Genomic DNA, 22,275 nt, shown 5'->3' on the forward strand with positions numbered 1-22,275 from the left:
GAGACAGGTGTGGAATGTTTGGAGTACTCTAGAGCAGCAATAATGGAAAATCTGCACTTAACCTAGACAGCTAGCATCACCACTAACTAGATGCCAGAAATAAAGCACCTCAGTCCAGTGTCCTGGTGGGAAATAAAAAAGAAGTGTGAAAGGATGAGGTCATGAGGGAGGTAGACCAGGGCATACATGGTGTCTGCGGTCTGAAGCTGGCCCAGCAGGCAGTGGATGTGGGGACAGGCTGTGATGGGTGTCAGGTCAGGTTCAGGGATAGGTTGTGCTATTCCCAGGACCCAGGTTTGAGTGAAGGGATGAGTCTAAGTGGCTGGGTGACAGAGGTATAAGTGGCATCCTCAGGCACCAGGTGGCCAGACTGGTGCTTTCAACTGTTTGGAGTGCTCAGCCAAGACTAAAGATGGAACATAGTCTTGTTGGGGTCTGAGGTGAGGCTCCCACTACCTGCTCTAACCAATCACAACCCACAGCCCCCAGAGCTGCCTCTCTGGCGTCCCTCAGGACAGGCAGACCAGGCCATGGGGTAAGTTGGGCCGGGAAAGGGGCTTTTCCTCTACAGGTGTTCTCAGCTAAATATTTTCATAAAAACTGTGAAGTATGCACAGGCACTGGCATTCCTCAGTCCAGCAGAGCTCTTTAGGCCTCCCTGCAGCAGGGAAGTTGAACTAAGGGCATCACAGGCATTTTTGGCATTGGGAATCATGATGGTAATGGCATGTCCAGGGTCTGAGTGCCTTGAGCCAGGCTGAAAGGTATCTGCCCCAAGGATATAAGCCATGTTGACCCAACATCAATATGGCAGGGAATAAGGAGGTGAAAAAAGAGGAACTGTAACTCAGCTCAAATAAATTGGACCCAGGTAGCTGCTCTCTATGGCCTCACTGGTGCCTCTACTTCTTCCTAAGCAGGGAGGGCAGGAGGAAGAAGGTGGCAATTCCCACATTTTCTCTGCCCAGGAAACTGGCAGCTGGGGTGGGGCCAAGCCCTCTGGGTTACCATCTGAACCAGGAAGCCCCTTCCTTCCCTGGAACCAGCAGGGCATGTCACGTCTGGGTTAATAATTCTTTATTAGGATTTAGGTTCCGAACAAGATAGGAAGCAATGGCAAGAGGGGTTCAAGTAGGGGGAAGAGGAGGGAACACCAGGCTTGGCTTGCTGGGCTACGGCCAGAGGTCAAATGGGAGCCCTGGGCTGGAGGGGGGTCTCAAGACGGGGGCTGGGACCAGTCTACGGGAAGGGATGGCGATCAGCGGATGGTGTATCGTACGTAGGGGACCTCAACATCCTCGCCGCTCTCGTCGTTGCAGCACAGCTCAAGCACCAGCGCCCGCACATGGCGGCCCAGCTTTCGCTTCGACACACGGCTTACGATCTCAGTCATCCTGGGGGCAGGGGAGCAGAGGGTCAGGAAGGCAGAAAGCCCAGTGGAAGGGCAGGTGGGTGGGGGCCGAGGAGGCGAAGGGCAGGGAAGAGGACTGGGCCAGCTGCAAGCCGAGGCTCCCCGCCACCCAACTCACGGCTGATCCAATCGTTCCTTGAGCTTGGCGGCTGGCATGAAGAAGGAGTAGAGCATGGACACGCCCTGGGACAGCATGGTGATCTCTAATTTATGCTCTGTCTGGAGGAGGGAGAGGGGATGGCAATGTCACGGGGGTGGACAGGCCAGTCACCTGCACACCCCCCCCCAGGTGGGGTGAGAGCGAGGAAGGGGCCTCACCTTAAAGTAATCAAGGAACTGCTTGAGGGTCATCTCCTCACCGTTAGGTTGCAGCCCCTGTACCTCAAAGCGATCCCACAACGTCCACTCTTGGTTATAGTACTGCGGGACAAGGAGCTGGTCAGTGGGGTGGGAGCCACCAGAGCGTCCAGCCCCATCACTCTCCCACCCCCACTCATGCAGAGACATGTTAAGTGAGATCACAAGCCGCTCTGACCATCCCATATTTAAAATCCCAAACCCACCCTTTGCCACCTGGTACTCTCAAGCCCCCCGTATCCTATTCTTTTTTCAGGGTTCCAAAATCACTTATTGTATTATTTAATCTATCTCATTAATATAACTGTAGCACCTATAAGAGTACCTGGCATAGCAGGTGCTCAATAAATATTTGAATAAATTAATAAACGAAGCAAGTAGAAGAACTTAGCATAGTAAGCACCTAATAAATGTCGGTTGCTATTATTGTATAGTTAATAATTTCCTAGGGCAAAATTCAACTTCCCATCTTTTCTGAGGGCTTCCACAGGCAGAATTATGCCAGTGCTTAGCACATAGAAGGTACTCGAAAAATATGATGAGTGAATACATGAACAAGGGGTGCACAAAAGGAGTAGGTACACATTGACAGAAACCCTCACCTGGTGCAAGTCTATGAAGCAAACTAGAGCCAGCTTCTACAAACACCTCACCCCTCAGGCAGGCCCTCACCTGGTGACGGGGTGCAGCAAGGGGTTCAGAGAAGCCGAAGAAGGGTAGGGCCAAATTGAGGAAACCATTCTTGTAGGAGTCAAGTTGTCGGTGCCCCTGCACCACTTTGTAGAGCTCCAGACACACAAGACCAACCACAGCTGCTGTGGTTGTGGCGATGGCTGGGATGATCTTCCCTGCAATCAGCTTGCTCTGGGAGACAGGAGACATCAAGGAAGGCTGTGTTGAAGGGGGAAGTGGCTCCGAGTCTACAGGAGGGACGGAATGTGGGGAACTCAGTCAAGCCCAGGAGGGGATGAACGTTAGGTCTAGATTCCCCTCACCTTGTGCCGGTCTGCAGGGGGAATGTCATAGTTCTCTGCCCGGAGGTTGGATGCAGCCACAATGAAATCCATATGGAAGTTGCTGTCATCGTCCTTTAATGCGTTGGGGGAGAGAGGGAGGGTGGGGAGATAATAAGAGTCTTGAGAGGAGGAAGAGGATGCCTGGTCTCTAGGGACACTGCCATTACCTGCCAGGCTCTCTCAGATCACAAAGGCATGGCTGGGAACACCTATCCGTTCAAGGCCACATGGTAGGTCCATCATCCAATCCCCACAAAGGCCTGGGGCTGCCTCCAGATCCCCAGAGATCTGTTCTGTCCAGCCCATCCATGCTTAACCCATGCCCCTGCCTGCCCAGGGCTCCCACCCAGCACCTTCTCAAAGTCGATAGGGTACATCTTGAACCCAGTGAGCTTTTCTGGACTAGGCAGCGTGGCCTTGAGCTCCTCTAGACGGCTGTCATCTGCAGGAAGAGAGGATACCATGAGCCCTTTAAATCCCAGGCCAGGGTCTGAGATGGAAACGGGAGCCTGGGGTGGGCCAAGAGGTATTCAGGTAGATAAAGGATTTGAAAAGGAAAGCCATCCTGGGAGGAGGAGGGGCAAGGGGGAGAGGCAGACAGGGCAGTAGAGCACAAACCTGAAGACAAGAAGAGGGGGTTATCAAGCATTATCGCTAGAGACACTATGGAACCAAAATGATGACATTAGGAGAAAGTAGAGATGGAGAGATCCAGGGAGAGCGGGAGATCTTGGGGAAAATGATGTAGAGAGGTGGGGAAACATGGAGGATACAGGGGAAGGGCTGATGAAAAAGATTTGTAAAGGAGAAGTTGGGGGGCAATATGCAAATGTGAATATAGAGGAAAGATATGGAGGGGGAGAGAAGACGACATGAAAATGGGAGCATGGGGGCATTTAAGAGGGTGAGACAGGTAGGAGATTTTATATATATTATACATACTAACACCTTATGTACATCATATAATTTCTACATATATCTTACATATACTATATATACATATTTGAGATAGAAGAAATATATGAATAAAAGAAATAAAGGACTGGACCTGGAGCTGAGCTGCGCCCTCCACAACTAAGACTGAAAGGACAACAACTTGAAGCTGAACGGCACCCTCCACAACTAAGATTGAAGGGACAACAACTTGACTTGGAAAAAAGGCCTGGAAGTACACACTGTTCCCCAGTAAAGTCCTGTTCCCCTTCCCCAATAAAATCTTAAAAAAAAAAAAAAAAAAAAAGAGAAATAAAGGGAGAAGTGAAGGAAAGATGGAAAGAAATGTATTAGGTTGGTGCAAAAATAATTGCGGTTTTTGCAATTTTTTTTTTTTCAACTCTTTAAACCGCAATTACTTTTGCGCCAACCTAATACAAAGAGGAACATGAGGGGATGGATATTTAGGAAGGAAGATGGGGTGATGACAAGGGAGATGGGAGAAGACATATGGAGAGGAAGGGGAAGATGGAAGGGAAATGCAGGGGGAGTTACATAACTACAGATGCATTCATCATCTGTGGAGGGGAAGGAGTGGATGAACCCAGACCACGGGGCCCCATGAGCCTAATTAAGCCTGCCACCTTTATGAACAAAATTTTATGGGAACAGTTCCACTTGTTCATTTACTGTTATGTATTGCTACTTTTGTGCTTCAACTGCAAAGGTGACAGGTGCAGATAATGTATGGTCTATAAAGCCTACCCTGTTTCCCCGAAAATAAGGCCTAGCCAGAAAATTCAGCTGTAATGCGTCTTTTGGAGCAAAAAATTAATACAAGACCCAGTCTTATATTTATTATATTATGTTATGTTATATTATATTATATTATATATTATATTATGTTATATTACATTACATTATGTAAGACCCGGTCTTATTTTACTATAAGACTATATATTTTACTATTTATTTACTATAAGACTTATTTTACTTATAGTAAATTTTACTTATTTTATATTATTAGTAAATATATAAGTAAAAATATTTTACTTATTTTATATTATTATTATTTTTTTTTTTTAAGATTTTATTGGGGAAGGGGAACAGGACTTTACTGGAGAACAGTGTGTACTTCCAGGCCTTTTTACCAAGTCAAGTTGTCCTATCAATCTTTAGTTGTGGCGGGTGCCGTTCAGCTTCAAGTTGTTGTCCTTTCAGTCTTAGTTGTGGAGGGCGCAGCTCAGCTCCAGGTCAAGATGCCGTTTTCTAGTTGCAGGGGGCGCTGCCCACCATCCTTTGCGGGAGTCGAACCGGCAACCTTGTGGTTGCGAGGATGCTCTCCAACCAACTGAGCCATCCGGGAGGCAGCTCAGCTCAAGGTGCCAGTTCAATCTTAGTTGCAGGGGGCGGAGCCCACCATCCCTTGCCGGACTTGAGGAATCGAACTGGCAACCTTGTGGTTGAGAGCCCACTGGCCCATGTGGGAATCGAACCAGCAGCCTTTGGAGTTAGGAGCATGGAGCTCTAACTGCCTGAGCCACCCACCAGGCCAGCCCCTTATATTAATTTTTGCTCCAAAAGACACATTAGAGCTGATTGCCCGGCTAGGGCTTATTTTCGGGGAAACACGGTAAGAGTTACTATAATACTTGGCCCTTTACCCATGATATACAGAATAAACTGGAAGAAAAAGATGGAGAAAGGGGGGAACAGGGGGGAAGATATGGAGAGGGAGACAAGGAGGGAGTGTTGAGAGGGAAAGGAAGAAAACTACATGGAGGGCATACTAGGGTGAAGAAGCACGTGAAGGAACATGGGGTCCTGGGAAGATGGAGGTGGATATCAAGGGAATTGGTGGAGATCATACCCCCCCAGATAGATAGATCAAGAAGAAACACAAGTTTTTCTTTCAAGGCAGTTACACAGAGCAAGAGCAACAAACAGCTAGTTCTCCCGAGGGCTAGAGAGTGGGAGTGAGGGAGAGAATTTGCCCCCACCGACCACCTGCATTTCAGAGGAAGAGAGACTCAAAGGACGGTGTGGGGAAGCTTCAGGCCTGGGACTGCAGAGCAGAGCCCGAGCACTGCTGCGGAGGCTGAGCTGGGCAGGGGACAAGTGAGGAGGTGACTCGTGGTTGACCGGCCTAACACTCTCACCAACAGAGGCATTGGCGCTCTGCAGCTCCTGGTCAGAGACGTGGATCTTGACACCAGATTTGGGGGTGAACTCGGGGACCTGAACAGCCTGGAGGAGTGCAGCCACCGCAGCTCGATCCTGAGAGCCCATCAGCCCATAGGTCTGGGCAAACAGGTTAGCGGCAGCCATCACGTAGTCCAGATGCAGGGGCTGGGAGAAGGCAGAACCCAGAAGGGGGACCACATCAGTCCTTGTCTGGGGATTCTTGGCCTCCCACCCACCGACCCTAGGAGACCCCAGGGAGGAGACTTACATTGTTGACATCAAAGGTGAGTGGGTGTGGACAGCGTTTGGGCCCAGACCAGAATGGAGCTCCAGAGCTTGTGAGCTAAAGGAGTGGAGAGATTTTTGAGGAACAGGACCAGAGAGCAGAGGCCTCTCTAACAATCCTGACTCCTCACCTTGGCCCCGGATGGGCCTTGACTCACTATGGTTGGGCACACACAGCAGGCTGGAGTCAACCATGAAAGATTCAGACTGTAGAGTCCTGTAGATGGAAGTTGATGCCAGGCCGAAGCAGGGACATCACTGAGAAAAAACTACCACCAGTTCCCGGGCAATCGCTTTGTGCAAGATAGCCATTCAACAAACTCTTATGGATTGCCAGGCACTGTATGAACTTGATGTTAGTAAGTATGAATAAAGCCTCACAAAAATCCCCACGAAGTAGATATACTATTATCTCTACTTCACTGATGAGGAAACTGAGGTGCAAAGAGAAGTCATGTGACTTGCCCAAGTGCAGATGGAGCTGGAATTTGAACCCACACTGATTCCTGTGCTCTTAACTCCGTAATTTCTCCCGCACAATCCCTATCGCCTGGGAGTTGTTATGACTCCGCCCATAGCACAAGCAGGGGAAATGACGTCTCTCGCTCAAAGGAAAGGGGACTCTCACGCTCAAAGGAAAGGGGACGGGAAGAATAAGTCAGGTTTAACCATTCTTTTGTGCCTCAGGGCACCTGCCACAGGGGGACTAGTGACCGGGAGGAGCCCACAGCAGGTTCCTGCTTCGGATTCTGCCAAATGGACCTGGCAAGGGGATATTACCTGGTCAGGAGGGAAGTTGTGCAGCAGCTGCCGGATGTTGTTAGAATACTGGGTGTGCCAGTGGTGGCAGGCCCAGGTCACACAGTCAGCCCAGTTCTGTGGCCGCTGCAGCACCAGGCTGCGCTGCACCGCCTCCAGCACCTCCAGGGGTTGGGTGCCAGCCAGCCGCAGGGTCCGCTCCACAAACTTGGGGTCTCTATCAGGAATTAGAGGGATCAAAGGGGCAGGATTACACAGCAGCCTCAGAAACGGGCTCCAGGGCACCCCCACCTTCTCCACAGAAAGCCAGTCCTCAACCCCAGTGGTATGAGGCCCAAGCATTCATTGATTGATTTGAAGTGTGCCTGGCACTAGATGTTACAATGGTGAGGAAGGCACACAGGATGCCCTGGCTAGGAGGCAGGGGGATGGGGTGAGGGGGCATTTGGTTACTTACGTGAGATACTGGTTGACATTTTCTGCCGGCTGCTTGAAGAGACCTTCAAACTCGTCCCGAGCCCACTAAGGACAGAATAAATGAATTACATGGGGGTGATGGCTGACAAAGTGGGTTTCCAGAGACATTAGAAAGACATCGGTGAACAAATCAAGTAGGAAGAACACAAATGGTCTGGGAGAAGGGCAGCCCCCCAACCACTGCTCCTAACATTCCGCACTCTCCCACCCACCCCAGCACCTCAATTTAAAAGCCAATGAACTTGATCTGGGCAGTGGTAAAACTAGTGAGTTTGCACAGGTCATCTCCTACTCCCCTGACAAAGAAATATCTGGCCAAAGCTAAGAGATCCTGTTATCTGGGAACACACCCTCCCTTTGCAGAAGTATACTGAAGTATTAGGGAGTGAAGTGTTATGATGTCCGTGACACACTTCAGCACGAAGAAAAATACACACTAAGAACATGTGGCAAAACAGGAACCACTGTTAAATCTAGGTGATGAGTGGTATTTTGAGTGTTCACAATCCTACTCTTTATACTCCTTTACACGTTGAAAAATTTCCAAAATCAAAGTTAAAAAACAAAAGAATGAACCATTTTAGGAACCTAGGCTGCTGGATGGGAAGTGAGGGAGGAAGGTTTGGATAAACGGCACATCTGGCGCTTAGGCTTGCAACACCCGCAGACCAGGAGCTCGGCGGCCGAGAGGCAGGGCTCCTGCTCCCTTTCCTCACCGCCCAAAGCTGATCACCTGCAGGGTGTGCTCGATGGCGTTAGGGAAGTTCTTCAGTGTGCAGATGGGGATGGACTTCTCAGGCGGGTCCTGGCTTGAGCTGTACGACTCCGTCAGGAAGGGGATCACCACCTGCACATTGCCCTTGGTGCCCAGTGTGCCCGACTCCAGCAGCGGCTTACGGTAATATATGCAGCGGCGGTCCATGTACATGCCTGGGGGTGGGGGGCAGGCTATCAGGTGAAGACAGGGAGACAGACAGCAGCGAGGCAGAGGGAGAATGCGTGCGCGCGCCCGACCTCCTCACCCGCCTCGAAACTCACGGGCATCCACGTTGTCCAGGGCATTGGCCACACCGTCCAGGGTTTGGAAGAAATCGTCATCATAGACGCGCTCCGTGTCAGGGCCCACACGGTTCTGGTGGCTTGTCACCCGGATGTGTGGATTCATCTGGCGCACAGCTGCAGCAGCGGTGTCAGACTTTAATTTCTAGAGGGGGTGAGGGTGAGGATGGGGAACCAGCTCGGTTATTCGTGCATTCAGTCAACCAACCTCAGGAGGCTCGCTGGTTTAGCAGGAGACAGCCTGTGACAGTGCAGCATGGCTAGGGCTGTGACAGACGTGGCAGGGGCTCCGCGGAAAGGGAAGCAGTGGCCACACACCGACTGGCGACAACAGGCCAGCCATCTGGTCCTCTGCCTACCCAACATCTATTGTTCTTTCAGATAACAGCACCCAGGGTTGGGGACATTCCCTCAAACAAAACAGGACCTTAGCACACAGACGAGCAGGATCCTCTCAAAGCCTCAAGTCAGGTCCTGTCCCTCCTCTGCTCAGAACTGTCGCCTGGCTCTCACCTCCACCGAGGGTAAAAGGAGCTGGGCCCGTTTCCTCTGGCTCATCTCCTGCTGTCCCCCCAACCTCTGGATCGTGGCCTGGAACACTCTTCCCCAGAAGAGGGGGCTCTACTCACCCACACCCTCCAAGTCTGCAGACCCTTCCTCAACCACTGCGATCCAAAGAGCAAACCCACGTCCCGGACCCACCCAACTTCCCTTATTTTTGCCGTTTCTTTTGCAGAGCACTTATCATGGACATTAACTATAACTAACATTGTTCCCCACAGAAGACTTCCCAGCTAGATTCCTGTACAACCCAGCTTGCATCTGTGCAGAGAAGAGTGAACCTAGCAGGCATAAAGCATTCCCCAAGCAAAGGCCTGCTTGCAAGGCTGGTCCTTGGCTAATGTCTGGGAACTTGGATTTGGGGAGTGTTCTCAGCATTCCTTACCTGGTAAGGGGGGCTCTCTCTGCCTAGTCTGCTTATACAAACAATGTGGTTTCTGCTGAACACCTGCTTTCCTTTTGGGAATCTGGAATTTGGGTACGTGCCCAGCAGAGGGTGCCTATATGACCAGCCCACAGTAAAAACCCTGGGTGCTGAGTCTCTAACAAGCTTCCCTGGTTGGCAACATTTCACATATGTCGTTGCAACTGGCTATTGGGGGAATTAAACACGTCCTCTGTGACTCCACTGCAAGTCTTGGAAACTTGTGCCTGGTCTCCCCCAGACTTCACCCTGCATGCCTTTTCCCTTCGCTGATATTGCTCTGCATCCTTTGCTGGAAGAAATCACAGCTGTGAATATAACTGACTATATACTGAGTCCTGTGAGTCTTCCTAACGAATCACTGAACTTGGGGATGGTTTGGGAGACCCCCAATACACTGTCCTAACAGCACTGATAAGAGGTCAAGGGGAAAAAAAAGGGGATGAAAAATGGTGGGGTCAATGGAAGGGTACTCACTAAATGTTTGTTGAATGAGTGACAGAGAAAAACTGAGGATTAAGAGACAAAGGAGAGGAAAAGGTGGAAAGGCCTCCTTTCCAGAAAGAATGGGAAAAGACAGGAGGAAAGTAAGAAGACAAAGCACCCTCCATCCCACCCCCTCACTCACCGTAACATCCCAGGGCCGGAACAGAAACTGTCGGTTCAGATTTGACTTCTCAATGGTGTCCATGTCTGTGACGACAATTTCTCCGCCCTCCCCACAGCCCAGCCCAATCATGGCGAAGTTCTTGAGCAGCTCACAGCCAATGGCACCTGCACCCACCTAGGAAACATGCAAGAAAAGACAAGATAGTCAGGGTAAGGCAGGTTAGCATCAGTCCTTACTCCCTCTGAAGACAGCAAATGCCAGGAAGAGGATCTAGTCCCCCATCCTCAAGTCCCAGGGCCACAAGAAATAAGCAACCAGTCATCTGAGGGAAGTGGCACAGAGGGGACAAGCAGAAGGATGCACCAGTCTTTCCCTCAAGATAAAGAAAATGGCAAAGCCATGCAACAGAGGTAGAAGAACCAAAAAACCCTTCCCCTCAAGAGGCAGGAGACCCAGAAGAGGTGGCCAGACGCCAGGAGGTGTCCAAGGGGATCACTCACCAGGAAGTACTTCTGCTTGCTCAGCTTCTCTTGCAGGTCTGTGCCAAATACAGCTACCTGCCCATCATAACGATTCTGGCGCTGGGGAACGTGAAGGGAGGAGGGTCAGAAGGGTCTTGCCAAAAATGCCCCCAACGACACCTTCCCCATGGGACCCGCTCACATACCGGGAGGCACTTGTCCTCCGTGAGGGCCTGTTTATCCTCAGGGAGACACTCCAGAGCATCAAAGTATAGCCACTGCATGATGGGCATAAACTTCCCGGAGCAGGCCTAGAGGTTGGGGAGGAAAGGGGAACCGGTCAGTGGTTAATGGGGGCCTGACATAGATGGACAAGTGATGCGGCCAGGGAGGTACCTGGCCCACCTCCTACCCTGCCCTTCTCCACTCATGCTGACCTTCATGACCTCTTGGGCAGCCAGGCCCCCAATAAAGGCATTTATGGGTGCCAGATCCCCAGCAGCTACATATGCCAGATTCCGGATGAGGTCCTCATCCAGGCTGTCCTGCTGCACAGCTTGCCGGGCTCGAGCATTCACAGCCTGGGCTAAGGTCACCAGCTCTGTTGCATCTTCCTGGTGGGGCAGAAGGAACCAAGGGCACACCTATCAGGCCACTGAGGCGGTGGGGGGAAGGTGGACAGGTAGAGAGGCATGGTGGGCCTTCAGTACCAAGGTCATCTGCCCTGGCTGGCTTGCCCACCCACCCACCTCATTGCGGGGCCGAGGGGGCCGGCCGTGCTGAGCACAGAACTGGTGCAGGGCCTGGAAGCCGATATGCAGCTGAGCAGGCCGGGAGAACTTGGCGAAGTCTGTCATCACAAAGTTGGGCTCTGCCAGTGAGGCCAACAAGGATTTCTGTGGGGGACAGGGCATCAGAACCATAAGAAAGAAATGGAGAACCTAGAAATGCCCAGAAGCACCTCCACAGCCTCCTACTCCCCACACTCACAAAGCTGATCTTCTTAGGTACTTTGACCTGACTGACGATGCCCCCACGGATATAGTCAGAGAAGTGGGACGTGTCACAGACACTAAAGGTGTAAGGACCTAGGGAAGACAAGAAGCTGTCAGGCTACCCACCCCCCCCCCCAACAAAACCCACAACACCCACAGGATAAGGACAAATCCGTGCCCGGCCCAGCTCAGACATCAGGAGCCATCTCCTCTCCATCCCAGGTTCCACCTGGTGTCAGAAGCCATCCCCTTTCTGCCCCAGACCCAGCCCCTAACCCATGAGACCCTGTGTCCCTGGCCCCAAGTCTATACTGAAATACATTCCCGGCTCCTTGTCCAAATCAGCTCAGACACGAGCGGATATACTATCTGTTCCGTTCAAACATCAGAGACCTTTCTCCCTCAGCACCGATACCAGCGATCTATTCTCCCAGGAACAGCTCAGACACAAGACAGCACCTCTCCCCACTGCCCACCAGTTCTGATTAGACCCCCGGGGACTCTGCCCCTGGTTCATCTCCGACACCCAGGGTGTGTCTCCCCTCGCTCAGAGCCCAGGGACACACCTTCCATCTCCCAATTCCCCCACAGCCCTAGCTCACCCAGGACTTTGATTTCCATGGGCTGACTTCCATTAAGTTCAACCATGCCCTGTACTTCTGAAAACGAGACAAAGTCGCCACTCTCAAACCCGTGTCGGGCCTCATCCAGGCAGGTAACCACACCAGGGTTGTCCTGGTTAAAGGAAGAGTGAGTCTCAGAGGCGAAGCGCAGGGTACCACGAGCAGAAAGGAAGGCCTGCTGCTGCCCAGCTGCCTGCCAGGACCCCTGAGGCTGGTCTCCTCACCTTCGTGACCATAGAAACCATAGCACTGAGCGGCTGCTCCCCATTGGAATCAGTAAGGATCATTTCCTCTCCAAAGTCACAGAAGAGTTGCCTGTAGAGGGGGCAACAGGGCTGATGCCCAAATCCCATGCATGCAGGGACCCCGTGTGTCCCTCAAGATGCAGCAAATACTCGCTGAGCAAATTCAGCCCATCCCTGCTGGGAATCAGATGGCGCTTATGCCACATGGAGAGGTGAACCCACAGAATCCAAAACCCGGGTGGCTGAGGGCAGTGAGACCTCGGGGGTCTTGGCTTGGGCCTGGCAGGGGTCGGGGGGGGGAAAGGGAGGCGATACTCACCCAAACAGACCCCGTGTGTCTGCCACCACCAGCTTGATGCCACGGCTGTGACAGAACTCACCCACCCGTAGCTGGTCCTCCAGGGGGGTGTTGGTGAGGACCACCACCTGTGGAGAGTGGAGGAGGCTCAGGGTGAGAATGGAGGAAGGTTGCTGTGAGGCTTCAGGGAGTCCTGAGGGCTTTGCTGGTTTGGCCCTGTCACAGACACAAAGTATCAACGTATCTACTTTGTATTAGATTCAGAGGCCGTGACCTCAGTGAAGAGAAACTGTATCCCTATGAGTCTCTAGATCCTAGACCACTGGCAGACAAGGTAAAGAGGCAGCTGAGAGGACAGAGTCTGGAGAACATCTGACTCATTCATTTGCCAACACCCACTGCCGCCTGCCCGCAACCCTGCCATGCCCTATGAGACACAGAAGAGGTAAAACAGTCCCCAGCCAAAGTCTGAGCTCATTCCTACCACACCCACTTGCTCCCAGTTCTCAAGACAACGCCTGCTCAGCCACGACCCTTGGGACTTTGCTCTCTGCCTGAATGCGCACCCCTCCCCACCAGGGATCTCCTACCCCTACCTCAGGGTTTGGCGGCAATGCCCTGGCTGTTGGGGCACACCAGGGCAGAATCTCAGCTCCCAGTTACTCTTTCCAGCCCAGAATTTTTATGTAACAAACAACCAGATGGCCCTTTATCATGTGCCAGCTGCTATTCTAAGTGCTTATCCCTCACAAAAACTCTTTGAGGTCGGTATTACCCCCCCACCCCCCAGTCTACAAAACAGGAAAGAGTAAGGCATAGGAGATAAGACCTGCCCGAGGTCACAGTGGTAGAAGCAGAAACTCATGCCAAGGCAATATGGCTCCAGTCTGTGCTCCTACCCCTGTGCTGTATCATCTTGTCTGTTCACATCTCCCCGCCCTGGAATGCAGGCAGGTCCAGGGTCTAAATCCTGCCTGCATTCCCTAGCTGCACCCCCAGCATGAAATCTGGCACACGGGCCAGCCCATTAAATACCGAACAAATAAACACACCAGAGATGGGCTCTGAGAGAATTGGGCAGGAAGCTGGGCCATGCCCAAGGTACCTGGAAGCCACTAAGGAAGTCCTCAACGAGGGGCCCAGTGTAGGCGCTGACAGGCACATAGCTGTTGAGCTCAGCGAGGCGAGGCTGAGAGACCTCAGCCCGATTTTTACCGATGTCCTCCTCCCGCAGGTAGAACTGCAAAGGGGGGTAGGGGACAAAGTGAAGTGGCTACAGAGCCTGGGAAGGCTAGTCCCTCGGCAGGGGAGAAGGGAGCCAGGAAGAGGTACCTGGGAAGAGAGGTCAGCCCACTGGGCAGTGCCCTGGTCATGTAGGGTGACAGCCTTGACCCCACCAAGGATGATGTTTTTGGCAATCTCCACGCCCAGGCCCCGCAGGCCTGATACCAGTACGCTGGAAGTCTGGAGTCGCTTCATTGCTTCATGGCCCAACACGTACCTGTCAGGTTAGGGGGCATGCTGGGTCAGGGCCTGGCCTTCCTGCCCACATCCTCTCAGAGCCCCTCTCCCACCTCTTGGCCGACTCCGGCCCCACTTACAGCTGCCGGGAGTAAAGGCCCTCATCTATGTCTGCTTCACTGCCGTTCTTCGCCATTCCCTAGGATGGAGGGGAGACATGCATGAGTAGGGTATGGACAAATGGACAGTGACACAGAAGATATTCCCGCCCACCACCCCGTCTGCCAGTATCCAGGAAGACACTCACGTTGGTTGGCACCGAGGGCACTTCAGACAACACAGAGTGGGCAGGGGAGCAGTTAGAACCCGACTTTGGATCAGGCCCGGACACGCGACGTTTCTTGGACAGCGGCGAGCTGGACATCTGGAGGGAAAAAGGAAGGTCAGAGGTGAGCCTGAGGCACGTGGGTGGTTCTGTTGGTTAGTGGCGACTATGGGGGGAGGGAAGACTTAAGGGCTAGTATCCCCATTTTACAGAAGAGGAGACAGGTACAGAGAGGTGAGGTGACTTGCCCAAGGTCACAGAGCTGTCAGAGCTAAGATCTGAACCCAGGTGGTCTGGCTTGCAATCCATGCTGCTGACCACTAGGCCATTCGCTTTTCTCCCCAGCCCAGCATAATGAGGGAGAGACGCCAATCCTGTAGGGTGAAAGGAGTGACAAGAAGAATGTACTTGTGGGGAAGTCAGAGGAGGGATAGAGATTCAGGTCAGCCTGCCACTCCTTAACAGATCTCATTAACCCCTATGGCTCAGTTCCCTCAGCTGTAAAACCGGGGCGATAACACCACTTACCTACCCCGTGGAGTTGCTGAAGTGATGAGATAGAACACAGACCATAGAGCCTGGCACAGAGCAGGTGAGCAATAACCAGCAGCCCTTCTCCTCTCCCTTAACCCCTGCGACACGGGTGCCGGAGGGAAACGCGACTTGGACATCCATCAGAGTGGCGTGATGGCAGACAACCCAGTCCCCAGAGGGGATCAGGGAGGGGTTTTACAAAGCCCCACCCCCGTCCCCTCCCTCCCGCCCCAGCTCTGGGAGGGGAAAACACCCAGGCCAATAAGACTTGCCAGGGAAGAGAGAACACACACATCTTCCAAGCCTCATCTGCATGTGGAGTCCCTTAAGCAGGTTAACAATGATAAGTGAGTGTTTATTGGGAGTCCGCCCTGGGCCAGACATCATACTGAGCACTTTATGAGCCTTGCCTCACTTTGTCCGCAGAGCAACCCCATGGGGTTGGGACTACTATCAACAACACCCCCCAACTCACAGTGGAGGGAAAAAACTTCACTCAGGGACGTGTTGACTTGACAGAGGTTCCCACAGAGTGACGAGCTGGGTTCAGACCAGGATCGGCTGAGCCTGAAGCCCAGGCTGCCTCCCGGTGTGTGTGATCAGGTGTCATCCCCTCAATGTAAGGCAGGGCTGAGCGTCCTTGCCAGACAAGTGGGAAAACCTGAGCTCATGAGGGCAAGTTAACTCGCCAAGGGTCACACACTAGGTCCCAGAGACAGAACAATGCAGCCTGCCGTGGAAGTGAAATCTGGGGGTGGGGGTAGGGGTGACTGGATGCAGACGCTGGAGACAACAGGACCCTGAATCATCTCCTCGCTGCCGATGCTCCTTTAGGCCTCTGTTCTACACTGAACCCAATCACACCAAGTACCTCAGATTCCATTTTGGCACCTGTCACACTCTAGCACTAAGCAAGACGACAGGAGCTCCCTGCTATCTAGCAAGGGCTTACTGCCTGTCAGTCAGAATAATGGATTTTGTTTAATCCCAGCAATGTCCACGACCAAATAACCTTATGCCCACACCATAAATAAGAAAACAAAGGCCCAGGGAACTCCAGCCATTTGCCGGGAGTGAAGCAGCTGGTGAGGAACTGTTTGCCAAATGCCTCCTGGGGGAAATACTAGAGTCAGGACCCAGCTCAGGGCCCAGCACACAGGCCTAAGGGATCAGGGGTGAAAGAGGAGGACCTAGGAGGCCTCATGGCTGGCTAGGGCCGGAGTCAGCCAGCTGAATTACTAGGAAAGTTAAGAACCAACCTAGGTAGGAAGAGACTTGGTGAATTAGGGACACAAAGGCAAATCATATTTTTCCATTTACTGGCTCTCTGACCTGGGTAGGGATCTCATTTCCTCTTAGCCCCATTTTCTCCAAAAGCAGAGGCAAATGGAACTATCCTCAAGGGGTAACTGGGAAAGTTTAAAAAAAAAATCAAGGTCTGAGGTTACAACTCAGCAATCTGAGGACGCGAGTAAGTGCCTGCCTGGGCACCTGCAGTGGCCTCCATTCCTTACCTCCTTGCCTTGTCACTGCTTTGCCTGTTTGGGACACACCATCTCTCCACTCCCTAAGTCAGAGATGATCCAGGGCCAGAGAGATCTTTAGTATCTGTACCTTTCACCTTTGGACCCCTAGTGCAGGCAGCAAGGGTCTAAGCAGGTGTTGGTTGGTGTTTTGAGAGTACATTTCAATTGCAGAGGTTTGGAACAGGCCAGTCTCAAGGCAATGCAGAACAGGTCTGGGGCAGAAGTCCCAGAGGAGCTCAAGATCCTCCACCCCCAGCACAAAATCGATACCCTTTCTCCCTCAACATATACTCAGGCCCCAACTAGGATGCATACACTACCAACTGTTCAGCAAAGCTGAACTGGGGCTCCGAGTTTCAGAACTTGCCTTGGGTCTCCAAACTGGTGATTTTGAAGCCTGAGCATTCTCTACCACCCAAACCAGAGGTTTGAGGTAGGAGTCCTGGAGAAGGTTTGAGGGGGTCAGGTTATCTGGATGGAGAAGCTAGGGCACAGGATGCTGGGGCCTGTCAAGCCTCCTGGGAGGGATTAACTGAGAAGTCCCTGGGAACATAAAAGAGAGGAGTCAGGAGGCTGTTGTCTGAGTCCAGGGAGGCTCAGAGGGAGGCAGGAAAGGAGATGTTAGCAGCCCTGGGGGCCGGTGGGTCAGGACAGGCAGGGTGGAGCCTGGCAAGGCTGATTAAGACTCAAACGTTTGGAAAGGAACTTTTAAATCTTCCCAAAGGCTCTCGGGAAAAGGCTCCTTTAGGGAAGGGCAGGGAAATTACACTGCAGGCCCGCAGAGGCTGCAAGGAGGTGGGAGGGCAGTTGCTGGGCTCCATGGAAGCTGCACAGGGAATGGGTGGGGGATTCTGTACCCAAGGAGGCAGCAGGGAGATACTGGGATCTGGGGGGAGGGCTGTTGTCCATCAGGAGGACTCTAGGGCCCTGGGGACAGATGCTGGTGGCAAAGATAAATCTTTGCTAAAAAAAAAACCCCAGGGACTTGCAGGGGGAGAGGTGTCTCTGACATTGATGCCAGAGTCCCAGGAGGCTATGAGGGTGATGCTGAGGCGCAGGGTAGAGCTGAGGAGGGATTTCTACCGGAGCACAAAGACCTTGTGTTGAGCTCACTGAAACAGACCAGGGACTGCAGCTTCTCTGAGGGAGTGGAAAGGGGAAGCTGAGCCCAGCTAGTTCTGGCCCTATGAAGTTCAGCAAGCAGGTACTGGCTAGGTCCCCTAGCGGGATTGGGTTTCTCTGACCAATTATGTGGGATCCTATGGAGGTGCCGAGAGTAGAAGCTGAGAAGGGGGTTTTCTGCTCTGATTGGAGGACAACTGGGCCTGTTGGGGGAAGGGACATCTGACAATGATGGTAGGGTCCTATGAAGCTAAAAACAGAAGCTGAGGACCTGTGACTGAAGATGCTGTGGACCTTGAAAGGCCAAGGGCAGATTCGGAAACCTGATGTGAGGTTAAGGGATCTGTGAGAGAAGCTGGAACCCTGGTTGGCTTTTAAAGGCAGGGATTGAGTGAAGGGTGGGGTTTGAGAGGTGAGTGTCTGAGGTGGGGGAGGCCAGGAGCCGACAGGGTCTGCAGGGCAGATGGGGGGGGGGTGGTCTCTATCCCTGATGGACGACTGTGTCCAAACAGGTCTGGTGCCTGTTACCCTGGGAGGCTCTGAAGGAAGACACTGGGGGTTAGGGGCGCCTGATGAGGGAGATATGCCTGCAGGGGGTGGTCTCTGAAGGGAATACTGGGAGCATGAAAAAGGGGGGCATTCACTTAGAGACAGTCTCTAAGGGCAGATTCTAGAAATTGAAGTGAGTCTCTCAAAGTAAATGCTGAGCGGGGCCTCTGAATAGAAGTGCTGGTCCAGAGGATTTCTGATGGAAGACGCTAAGGGCGGGGTGGGGTTGGGAGACCTGACATGTGGAGGGGTCTCTGCTGTGGCGGCCAGGCCCAGATGGCCTTTCCCAGGGTCTAGTCTACTTGGAACGTCTGAGGGCAGATTGTGTGTGTGTGTTAGGAGGATCTGAAGATGCTAGAAAAGACTCTCAGAAACGAAAGTCATATGAACCCTCCCCGGGGTCTGGCCCCTCTTGGAAGCCACCCTCTTGGAGAGCTGAGGGACTAGGGGCAGTCTTTAACGATATGCATTGCTGGGAGGTTTTGGCCAGGAGTCTCAACCCGGTAAGGCTCTATTGGTGATAAGGGGCAGTTCTGACCTGTAGTGCAAGGTTCGGGACCGGGTCAGCCCCTGACTAGGGATACTGGGCCGGAGTCTTTACAAACAGATCCCGAGGGTCTGACCCCAAGGTCACATTTACGAGGCCGAGGGACTGGGCTGGTCCTGGATGGGAAATGTCGGCCCCGCCCCAAGATCTGCACCCCCCCCCGACCACCGAACCCCAGCTTCCGAGTTATCACTGCCCGCCCCGACATCAGCCTGGCCCAGCGCCGGCCCTGTCCCTTCCAATGCATCCCGAAACCCCGGCCAAGGCGCTGAGAGAGGCCGTTTGTTACCAATGCCGGTTCCCCGGGTCGCGCCGCCGCCAACTCCTGTAGGAGACGAAGCCAAGCCACCCTCCTCCTTCTCCTCCTCCCCGCCGCCTGGGCCGCCTAGAGTCGTCGCCGCCGCCTCCGCCGCCTTCTCCTCCCCCGGCCGTAGTGGTTGCGCTCGTCCCCGTAGCCTCCTTCACCTCCGCCGCCGACACAAGATGGCGGCTGCTGAGCCCAAGGCCGGAACAAAACCTTGGGCCCTACCCCCAGGAACCCGGATGCAGGCAGACCGCGCCCATTCATGAATCATGAATGTTGATCCCCGCATGTCAGGGACTCATTTGAAGAGGAATAGCTCCACCTGGTGGCTACTATGGCACTAACTAGGAAAACCAGGAAAGCAGAGGAACGTGAATAATGAATATATTGCTGCAGCCAGGCTGCCATGGAAACCAAGAAGGGACCTCAAGCCCACACTTCCTGATCATGAATTATGTATATGCCCAGGTGGTTGGTTGACCAACACTCTGCGACCAGAAAGCCAACATGGAAGCCACGCCCCACTGTCATGAATAATGAATGATCTTGCAGCAGCCCGGAAGCCAAGGAGACCAAGGCTACATCTCTTATGAATAATGCATGAGGCCCCGTGGGCTGGAACAAAAGGGGCAGGCCCACCTATTACAGCATCTAATACTCTGTAACCTGGGAAATAGGGCTACTACAGAAAAAATACCCTACCCGGTTCATGAATAATGAGTAACAATGTTGCAGCAGCTCAACCTGGAAACTCAGAGAGGTCAAGAAAGGTCCCACCCACTCATTATGAATTATGCATGAGACTGGATGGACAGCCCTCCCAGCAAGTAGGGATTAGGGTAATCCAGCCCTGGCAACATGGGCAAGCCTTCCTGTACATGAATAATAAAAGCCGATGCTGCAGAGCCATGGCGGAAACCCAGGGGAAGTGTAGCAGCCGCCTCCCCACCCCTGACTAACTGCACGTGAAATAGGGCTGCCTTGTTCCAACCAAATCCAGACGCACTACATGCCTCTGGCAAGTGCCTCAATTTCCATGACTGTAAAATGGGGATAGCAAGAGAACCCATCTACCTCATAAGGCAATATATTATCAAAATCAGAGAATATGAATTATGGATGAGCTCAGTGTAGTGCTGGCACAGGGCACTGTTAAATTTTAAAATATATATATGTGTATATTACTATAAAGGTAATATGTAAATATATTAATATAAAATTAGTTGTGTGTGAGCGTATTCGCAACCACTAGAGAAGCCCCCCAACTTGGGGCATTATTTAAAAAATAATGCCTTCAAACACCCTCCCAGAAGGACACTGGAAAACAGAAAGCTCAGGCCACCAATATCCATTAAATAGGTAGGACTGACTGCCAGATGAACCCCAAGCACCGAATACATTTCTGTCGAATAATAATAGATCCCATTAACAGATGTGGTGTCTCCTTTCCCGGCATTGTGCCACTGATCTCAGGAATGCAGAGCAGGAAATCGATTTCTTCTTGTCCTTCTTCTTGTCCTTCGGGTCTCAGCTCAAAGGTGACCTCCTTAGAGAGTTCTTAAACCCTCACAAAAATCACTTCCACCTACCGATGACTAGCGCTGTGACCTGGGGCCAGACATTTCACTTCTCTGGGCCACTGCTTCCCCACCCATAAAATGAGAATAGTAACCTACCTGATGATGGATTTTAAATGAATAAATATGTAGAAAGGGCTTAGAACCGTGCCTGGCACATAGTTCTATTTAACTAACAGTGGTAGTACCATTAAATTAGGGGGTACAGACTCTGGAACTAGACTGGCTAGGTTTGAATGCAGGCTCGGCCACTCACTGACTGGGAGTAGGCAAATTACTTACCCTCCCGGTGTCCCAGTTTCCTCATCTATAAAATAGGATAATAACAACTTACCTCCTAGGATTGTTGTGGGGATTAAATGTGCTAATAAAGTGCTAAATTAGTGTAAATTAATCTGATCGTCATCATGCCCATGCCCACTTTTCAGGCTCACGGAAAGATTTGACAAAGATCACACGGCTTGGAAAGAAGACGATTTGAATCTAGATCCTTTGTTGATAATCTGAGATTACTGAGCTTTAAGAAATGAACCATGCACGAGGTTTAAACCCTGGAGCCTACAAGGCAAAGCTAACAGTGTATCATGCAGATGAATCCATAAAAGCTACGCCCCTCATGAATTATGCACAACGCCCCTAGAGAAGCCACTGACAACTTGGGTGCTACTCACCTTTACGATTAATCAATGAGGTCTAGTTTGCCCGGCAAACTGTAGAACGCCCCTTCAGCACGCTGATCCGCCCCATCGTGAATAATTCACAAGCCGATACTTCCAGCGGACCAGGTGCGAAAGAGGCAAAAAAATGGGCTTCCTCATAGCCCCACCTCCTCATGAATAATGAAGAAAGCCGCGGCCAACGAAGGCCGGGTGGCACCCAGTACCCTCGGGAAGCGCGTAGCAAGCTGTGCTCCGGCGTCCCTTCCACAGCCTGGGCTGGGGGCTCCTCTCCTAACAACTTGTGGGCTCTGACCGGTCCAGTCTCCCCGCCCCGAGTAATCAAGCACGGGGGGGGGGGGAACCGCATCATATAAGCAGAGGTCACAAAGGCCACAGATACCTTCACAATGCCACGTCGGTCCTGAACGTTCCTACCGTGGTCAGGACCTCTCCTGAAAACAAGCCCTCTCAAAATTCCGCCTTGACTTCAGGGACCTCAAACTTCGCCTCTCCCCTTGGGAAGCACCCCAAATCCTGCCTCATGGACAGAGTACTCATTCATGGACCATAAGGGTCTCCCCAAACATCCCCCTAAACCCTGTCTCCGAGGGGTATATAAACCTTGTCTCCAAGGGATATTTCCTACAACAGATTCCCACATCCCTCCCCGGAGTCCCCAAAAGCCACTTCCTAAGGGTCCCTCAAAAACAGCCACCCCTAAAAGCCATCCCGGGCCCAGAGCCTCCAAATATGCCCATTGGGGGATCCCCGAAACTGAGCCCCCTCCCTCAAATTCTGTCCAGGGGCTTGGGGGGCACCGTGCTCCAGCTCACCCCCTGCGCCGGGCGGAAGCCTCGCCTTCCTGCTGGAGATGAGCCGAAGCCACGGGGCAACGGAAGAGCAAACCACCTCCGTCGCACAAGAAGAGCCAGAGTTTGCGCGGAGCTCGGAAGCGCGGGGACTTGGAGGGCCC

At 52.4% G+C, this 22,275-nt stretch overlaps 1 protein-coding gene across 5 annotated transcripts; it reads right to left on the reverse strand.

Annotated features, from left to right (window-relative positions):
• Positions 1-1,055: 1,055 nt before the first annotated feature.
• Positions 1,056-22,275, reverse strand: UBA1 (ubiquitin like modifier activating enzyme 1). 5 transcript variants are annotated; one of them, XM_033105288.1, is made up of 27 exons: positions 19,052-19,258; positions 14,733-14,858; positions 14,467-14,583; positions 14,300-14,358; positions 14,031-14,199; positions 13,804-13,938; positions 12,720-12,826; positions 12,380-12,470; positions 12,135-12,267; positions 11,528-11,625; positions 11,287-11,433; positions 10,975-11,151; positions 10,744-10,848; positions 10,577-10,657; positions 10,095-10,250; positions 8,461-8,626; positions 8,156-8,352; positions 7,403-7,467; positions 6,967-7,162; positions 6,170-6,244; positions 5,877-6,066; positions 3,138-3,226; positions 2,764-2,856; positions 2,441-2,632; positions 1,730-1,831; positions 1,530-1,630; positions 1,056-1,394 (listed from the first exon to the last, which is right to left on the reverse strand). In XM_033105288.1, exons 3-27 carry the CDS (start codon positions 14,581-14,583, stop codon positions 1,259-1,261), a joined length of 3,177 nt encoding a protein of 1,058 aa, XP_032961179.1. In that variant the 5' UTR covers positions 14,733-14,858; positions 19,052-19,258; the 3' UTR covers positions 1,056-1,258. The 5 variants fall into 5 exon arrangements, with proteins under 5 accessions (XP_032961179.1, XP_032961201.1, XP_032961194.1 ...); XM_033105310.1 differs by lacking the exon at positions 14,733-14,858 and adding an exon at positions 16,912-17,087; XM_033105303.1 differs by lacking the exon at positions 19,052-19,258 and adding an exon at positions 15,013-15,158.

Source organism: Rhinolophus ferrumequinum, chromosome X, assembly GCF_004115265.2.
Source record: "Rhinolophus ferrumequinum isolate MPI-CBG mRhiFer1 chromosome X, mRhiFer1_v1.p, whole genome shotgun sequence".
In the NCBI taxonomy this organism is placed as follows: Eukaryota; Metazoa; Chordata; class Mammalia; order Chiroptera; family Rhinolophidae; genus Rhinolophus; species Rhinolophus ferrumequinum.

What these genes read in the sequence shown, in the direction of transcription:
- UBA1 (XM_033105316.1), bottom strand. Translation starts at nt 14,583, where the DNA reads ATGTCCAGCTCGCCGCTGTCCAAGAAACGTCGCGTGTCCGGGCCTGAT. An exon ending in TCCGGCCCTGGGATGTTACG is followed by an intron (nt 8,627 to 10,094) that starts GTGAGTGAGGGG and finishes CACCCCCTCTAG; the next exon opens with AAATTAAAGTCTGACACCGC. An exon ending in TCACCTTTGATGTCAACAAT is followed by an intron (nt 6,067 to 6,169) that starts GTAAGTCTCCTC and finishes GCCTTCTCCCAG; the next exon opens with CCCCTGCATCTGGACTACGT.